This window comes from Apis dorsata, unplaced genomic scaffold, assembly GCF_000469605.1.
Source record: "Apis dorsata unplaced genomic scaffold, Apis dorsata 1.3 scaffold_58, whole genome shotgun sequence".
NCBI classification, from domain to species: Eukaryota; Metazoa; Arthropoda; class Insecta; order Hymenoptera; family Apidae; genus Apis; species Apis dorsata.
In genome coordinates this window covers 284,448-292,248 of record NW_006263358.1, presented here as the reverse complement: position 1 = coordinate 292,248, position 7,801 = coordinate 284,448, and the positions used below count along the sequence as shown (strand labels likewise).

Here is a 7,801-nt window from a genome sequence, read left to right as displayed (position 1 = left end):
ACAAAATCGAGTTTTGTTGAAAATTAAAAAAAAAAAAAAAAAATTACCGAAATTAAACGATAACGCGCTTCTTCTAAAGTTCCTCGAACCACGAATCAATCTCGAATTCTACCGATATTTCGATTTCGTGGTTGAATAATATTCGTCGATACACATCTTCCCACGTTTCGATAATTGATTCTTGAATTAAATCGATATCTCGCTCTAGCACTCGAGGCTACCTTCGAACGGCATTATCTATCGCACGTGTTGCAAGAGACAGTTATCGATATACACAAAGCAGAAAGGTCTTCCCTAATTCGAGAACCCTATTCAGAGACATCGCCATTTCCGGGATCTCGAATCGAGATTTCGTGGCCGGGATGGTTCGAAGCGTGATTCGACTTCTAAACTCGATAGCGATCGCTCGAAATTTATTTAGGCTTCCCCTAATAAATTTCATCGTGTACAAAATGATCTGGGGATATCTCACACTCGTCGATCCTCGCCCATATAGAGATCCGTTTCGTGTCCGAAGGGGGATATCGAATTAAATTTTCCCAAATGGGATTCGAGACTATTACGGGATATGATAATTATGTGACAATAATGATACGATATGAAGATTATAAATAATAATTATGATGGATTCATTGATTTTACGTAACTTGTTTACAATATCACTAGTACAAGTCATCGTTACGTAAGGAACAAAGAATAATTAATTTGCGATTCGGATACAATAGTATACGGATTAAATAGTATTTTCACGCAATTGTCTCGTCAAATTTTGACACGAAAATTTGCGAAATGAAGAATCGCGCGAGAATACGATAATACAAAATACAAGAAGTAGAAATAATAAGGCAAAAGTCGTGGATGACCGATTGATTCGCGATGGATGGACTATTCTCTTTTATTTCTCACTTCGTCCATTGTCTATGAGAAATTAATTGTCACGAAGGAACGCGAAAGCCCGATATTCCACCGATTTTCCATCGATTTTCCACAGATTTTCCACCGGTAACCAACAATTTTCTTGCCTTCATAATCTAGAAATAAATTCATCGGATCAGAAACGAAGCAAGGAATCTTCTCTGTTCGAGTATAACTTGTAAATTTGAACTACGCGACGATACGTTATCGCTATCTATTTAATTGTATCATTAACATTTTAGGAAACCTTGCACTTTGGAGTTTTTTTTAATTGCTTAAAATAAAATATAAGCTGAATTCGAGTTGATTATTTGTTTTTTACAAGATACCGAAATATCTCGATGCTTTTTTTTTTTTTTTGGTCAATATTCATTGATAATGATTCGAGTATCATTCAATAACCAAAAAAGAATAACGAGTAGCGGCGGCAAGCTGCTCGTTTAGAAGTCAAGTTGCAAACACGATTTTATCAACTTCTTAACGGAGTCGGGACAATCCCATTGTATAATGCTCATTCACGCAAATGATCATATATTAATCTTAATCTTGTACGAAAAAATAATTATTCTTAATTAATTTAATTATGTATATCCATTCTCGTCCAATTATGCAATAATTATTTACATTACAATTATATATCTGATCGCTATATTTGTACGAAAGGATAATTTAAATTTATATAATTGTCGTGTATAATTACATAAAATGGCGCAATAAAATAAAAATAATTTTCCCAGAATATATGACATACAAACCATTTTTATCAGAATTGTAGATAATCAAACATACGTAACAAGAGATATGGAACAATTATCTTTCTTCTTCTATTTTCTGTATGTACATCATCGAGTTACGTTATCTAATCGAGAAGTATTTAATTGTAACTGACTTTTAATAAATACCGGTTGCAAAAAATATTACAATATATAAATTATCGCGTTCGTTCCTATTATTCGGGAAAATATACGTAATCCCCCTGGAAGGAGGATGCAAAAAAATTTTCGCGAGACGAAACGTGAAATTGAGTGGTTCCGAAAAACGAGCAGCCAACCAGCCCCTCCCCCCTCGTCGAGGCTTCTGTTTCTTTTACCCATCGACATCGACTGGAAATTTTGCAGACCCGGCAGGGGTGGTGATTGGATTAACTTCTCGAAGAAGGGCGAAGCAACGATAACGACAGAAGGCGGATTCCTCGAATAAAGTTGCTTCCCAAGCATGGAAGCAAAGATCGTAGCGAACGATCACTTGGAAAATTTTCAACGTGTATCCCCGTCGTTCCGCGTATATATAAATGGAATACGAATAATTCCCATTTTTCTATCCCAATTAAGACCGATTCTAATCCAATAAGACCTTCACTTCTTCTTCTTCTTTCTTCTTTATTCGTGTTATTACTTTAAAATCGTTTGATTAATTCTCTCGGCCTTGATTAATTCTTACAAATTCTCGATAAGATGCGATAAATTAATCCATCATCGTGATAACGATCTTCATTATCATCATCACGACACGGCGAATATCTTCGACTCGTTTTCTTCTGTTCACGCAAATCCTTCGCTCTCCATCCATTTGTCTACATAACTAGACCCGGAGAGGAGAGTATTCTCTCTTTACAAAATTCGAGGAAAATGTCGGAGCGAGCGTTTTTCGTCGTCGTACGAGGAGCAAACGGACCAAGAGTGCCGTAGGGGAAGGTGTAGAGAGGCACGAACTCGAAAAGGACCTCGTCTCGGCGAAAGGGGATGAAGATGAGAGGACGACGATGCGAGGAGAGGAGGGAAAACGTAACGACCGTATTCGACCCAAGTGCACGCGATCGCACGTCGGCTAGCGACGACTTTGGATCCAGCTTTTATTGATATTTGAACGCCGATATTCCAACACACAAGGCGGACCATCATCGTCCACCTATCTCGGGATCGCGTTCGATGATCGCGATAACAATAAAGGTTTATTCGTATACAGTTATCTCCGCGTGATAGAGGCAAACAGGTGCAAACAGTTACAAAATAGTTGGTGCGCGGCATTACGATACAACATGAAATAACGTTACTTTTACCCGTTCCCCGACGATACTTAACGGCTCGAAATTCCGGAAGAACGGGTCTTTCTTTCTTGATCACGAATTATTCCTCCTTGGTTTTCCTTCGAGACGAACGATTTATTTTTATCGTTGGAATTTAAAACTTTTTCTCGATTATGTCCATTACGTAATAATACGAGAAATAATAGTCGATATAACGAGATAAAACTCTATCGTGATCTCGATTGCCTCGTTGTAACGGAGAGACATTGGTATGTGCCGATCGCGGCCTTCGAATTGAAAATTACACCTATCGCTCGATTATAAAATTTTTTACCTCTACAATTATCCACAATTGTGATTTTACGATAAGGTTATAAGAGTATTATTATATATAAAAAAAAAAAAAATTGCGTATCGGATAATAATTCAAGTGATAATCGTACGCTTTATTTTTAACGGATTAATATTCAAGGTGAATGATTATAGGCAATAAAACGAAGAGTACAATTAAAGAAATAAAATATTAGAAAGAATTGGTCTGGTCAATTCCGCTCTCAATGAATATCCCCATCGTCCATGATATTCAATAGACGTCCTTGGTAATAAGTGGATAATTCGCTGTGTAAATGTATGAGATTTACTTACAACGATGTAACAATTAAATCATTTCTCTCTTCGAGTTTTTTAAACCTTCGAATATAGAACCTTCGATAGATAGATCTCGAAAGAAAAGATTCAGCTATCTCAATTTTTTCCCTCCTTCTTCTTCTTCTTCTTCTCCTCTTTTCCTTTTCTTATTTTCTCCTCGATCGATGATTCGATTACGCGTATATCGCGGCGTTCTGATAATAATATTTATATTATTTTTCTTTTCTTTTTCTTGTATCTTTCAATTTCTCGATATCTACGAAAATCTGTTATTTTCAAACGGAAATTCCTCTTTGTTATCGCATTTTAGAAATTGCGTCGTATATTCAGTCGGTCCAAAGCGTATATTCGAAAGACCATGTTGCAATGTCAATAAATCGAAAGGATTGTAAATTTCCTACATGCACGGCAATATAATTTTTCATTGTGCAGTGTCGGTAATATACCGCAACAACAGATATAAAAACATGACCGATAAAAACTGTGATATTTCTTTTCTTGCCTCGATTAATACCAACGTTGCCCGATGGAATAACCAAGAATTTCCTTCGTTCAACGAAAGTCGATTTTCAAGGTAATCAATCAATCTTTGAATGTTAAAAATCCCTTATAGGCATTATAAAATAAATAATCATAATTGTTAAATTAAGTTCGCGTGTTAATCGATTAACATCACGGACAATTTATATTTTTAACGATTCATCGATATCGTACGATGAGAAAGAGAGTGAGAGAGTGAGAGAGGGAGAGAAAATATTTAGATCCGTGTATGCGTATAAACGCTGTAACAAATGCAAGGCTATCGCAAGTTAAATAATGCGTGGCATTTATAGTGTATTATATAACGACGATGTGTAGCGTCTGATATTCATGTTCGCCACGGTATGGATTCAAGATCATGGATGTCACGTCATGTACGTTTTCATTTTAACGTGGAAAAATATCTCGCGTAGAAATTCGTACGTACACGTTCACAAGTAATTAAATTCATGGGAATTTTTTATTCAAACTTGTTGAAACGAATAAGTCGACGTATCATCCTTTCGAATTATTTTAATACTGTTGCTATGCGAGTCGCGAATTAGTTAGAACCGATGGAATCGATGAAGAAAAATTTTGACGATAATTTTTCCATCTTCTCGAAACGGTTTACGTTCGGTTGGAATTGAAATTTTCAACAATCACACCGGATGAACGCGATTCGCGGCAAGTGATCGTTGAATAATGTAAATTGAAAAGTGGACAGTTCTATTTAATCGGCTAATATAAATAAATCGGCTAGACTGCGATTGATACGAATCGGCTGTATAATTTTAGTCATGTGCGTTCGCGATTTAGGCCAATCGAATGCATATTTGGTATTGGCATTATCGGCTCATTTTCTTCCTAGAACGAATAAAAATAGTCGGAACAAATATAACATTTTGCGTATGTTTAACATATTTAAACATCTATTATCGCGTGCATATATTTTATATATATATATAAAAATCTACTTCCTAGATAGATTATCAAAAGATTTAAAGTCTTTGCTTAAAATTATTGCTTTTTTATCGCTGCGATACAAACGCTAATAACACAATTTCTTTTCGTCTTGACGCGTTTTTTATTTTATTTGACAAACAATCGAAGAAAACAATCAGTCGACGTTCGAGCAATAATATCGAAATCTCTCAAATATTATATTTTTCCTCTGAATTAACCACTTCTTAATTCAATTATCGCAATCGTCGCGATGATAATATTCTAAATTATTTAAAATTTTTAACACAATATTATGTTTTATCAATTCGAGTATTTGCTGTGTCAAGATGTATGCACCGTCGAAGATGATTGATTGCAAACAGAAATACTACACGGAAATAAGAAAGAGGAATTAATTCGATGATCGTGCAAAAATTCTCGAGAGGAAAAATATTAATTGTATTAATTGTATGTCTAAATATGTCTGGTCATTTGTTATTACGAAACCGTTTTTCATGACAATGATAATAGAAGTACTGTCACTCTAGAAGATTATCCGAGACTTGACTTTTTTTTCAAACGCGATCGAAGTATTTGTTGTCGGATTATGTAAACGCTTCGAGCTTTGGCGCCGATATTGTCTAAATAATCTGAATAATAATGACATCGTCGTAACATTAAAGAAATCTCTTGAATCCTTTTTTTCTTCTTCTTCTTCTTCTTTTTCCTTCCCCTCCTTGCAAACTACTTGCCAAACGATCAAAATTACAATACACGACTATATTCGCGATCCATTTATTCGAAATTAATCGTGAAATGGATTTATTTCAAGGTCGCGAAGCTAAGTTAATTTTATCTTTTATCTTTAATCGATAACTTTTCATTAGGAATCGAGGAAACAGAGGCAATGTCGCCAATGGTAAAGATGGACGATTCTTGCATAAAAATGACTCACGGTTATTACAATCAATCCATTGAAATTCCGTGTATTGAAGCTCAGTGTCGTCGTTTCAAAACTTGTTTTATAACGATCGGAATGCAAATCATAAGCGAACCACGATGAAAACGCTGATAACTCGTAACTCATAATAAATCCGATATAAATTATGAAAGATATGGGAAAATATTTGTTCAGTAACGATAAATCAAACGCCGATTTATTATCATTGAGTAGATAATGGCGAATAGTGTTTCGATTTGACATTTTCAAAAGATCTCATAGTAGTTGCATATATCCAAAAAATATTTATTCTTTGTTCCAATAATTCGTCAGCGATATATATCTTATTTGCCATTGGAGTTAAGAGACGCGACAGATAATCACAGTTGGTAAAATTGGACGTTCGGATTGCCGAACAATCGCAAACACTGATTATTCGTAGCTGGCGCGTAACGCTCGAGAAGTTCGAGTAAATAATATAACTGTATCAAATATAACTGCCATATAGGTATTAGAAAACACGCTTCTTTATGGAAAAATAAATTTCGTGTATCCTCGGTGATTGCTATCGAAGAACATTTTAACGATAGGATACATCCGCGGAGGAGGAGGGGAGGGGAGTACTCTAATCGGAGTATAAATAATGTGTGGACGTCTGCATAAAACGTGACACGTCGATTCCGTGTGGCTCATTCCGTATCAGACGTCCACGGTGGCAGTGTGAAGTTGAAATTATTCTTTCTTTTGTGTACAATTTCCTCCGTATCTCTCGCAGGTTAGTGACGATGAAACAACATTTTCTCGTTCCATTTCCGCGTATATTATCCGCGCACCCGGATAAATTCATTGTCAACGATTCATTAGTGTTACGAAGAAAATTAACGCGGAAAAAGTATTCCGCCGCGCCTCGTTCCCTCTTCGCGCCCGTTGTGCCGCTCTCGAATAAAACCGTTCTCACAATGGTTAATCAATTACGTAATTTAATAGTGATTGTATAATTTAGTGGTTCCATCGAAGAGGATTATTATTTATCCCGAAATTATTCCGAAGAATAATTGGAAATTGATCGAGGTGAAAGGTGGCTTTGGTTACTCAATAAAAAAACAATTAGATTCCGTTCGTAGATCGAGCGTAATTCATCGTTAATTTACATCAATTTACGCACTTTAACGTTGTATCTAATTTTGTATTCTAATTTCAAGTAAAATGATCGAAATGGCGTAAAATGATCACGCGTCACGGTCCATCGGGAATCTAATTGAAACGAGATTAATAAACGAGGATCGTTAATCTCTCTTAACTCTACTGGCTCGCGAATATTTAATACACAACTCGCTTTAAATTATTATTCGTTTGTCACAATTATTACAAATATATATAATGTATATAATACAACTAAATGGCCCAACGTTTGATCGTTTCAATTAAGTGAAACTTTTTTTATTGCTTCACGCTTCGTTCCAAGGCTCCGGTTAGCTTTTTATGGGCCTAGACAACGGTTAGAATAACGGTTGAAGAAAAAAAACGTTTGACAAGACAAATATGAGTAATTCAACAGTAGATAACAAGCAACAGTGTGATTCATTCTAATTGTAAGTGCTCTCCCGTGATCTAAAATGCGTTCGATAACCTCGATAGTGGACACGTTTACGGCTCAATCTTTCGCGACTTATCGATTCGAAAGAAATCCTGTATTTTTCCAAACATGTCCGAACGTTCCTCGTTCTCTCTTCCATCTTCCTCCCGTCCTATCAATCGTTCCAACCGATTCGTTAAAACTCAAGTTAAACATCCGTTTAAAATCCCTC

At 35.7% G+C, this 7,801-nt stretch overlaps 2 protein-coding genes across 12 annotated transcripts in view; one reads left to right on the top strand and one right to left on the bottom strand.

Annotated features, from left to right (window-relative positions):
- The window catches only part of LOC102674514 (basement membrane-specific heparan sulfate proteoglycan core protein-like), a 126,848-nt gene that overhangs the window by 92,617 nt on the left and 26,430 nt on the right, over window positions 1-7,801 (bottom strand). The window lies entirely within an intron of this gene.
- Window positions 4,445-7,801, top strand: part of LOC116186810 — a 9,101-nt gene continuing 5,744 nt past the window's right edge. The window contains exons 1-2 of one of the 6 annotated variants that reach the window (XM_031515199.1): window positions 4,445-4,503; window positions 4,829-4,834. In XM_031515199.1, the coding sequence (XP_031371059.1) occupies window positions 4,460-4,503; window positions 4,829-4,834 (50 nt within the window). In that variant the 5' untranslated portion in view covers window positions 4,445-4,459. Of the gene's footprint in view, window positions 4,504-4,828; window positions 4,835-6,538; window positions 6,773-6,894; window positions 7,072-7,564; window positions 7,590-7,801 lie in introns of those variants that run through there. The other 5 variants (XM_031515203.1, XM_031515200.1, XM_031515202.1 and 2 more) reach the window with 5 other exon arrangements.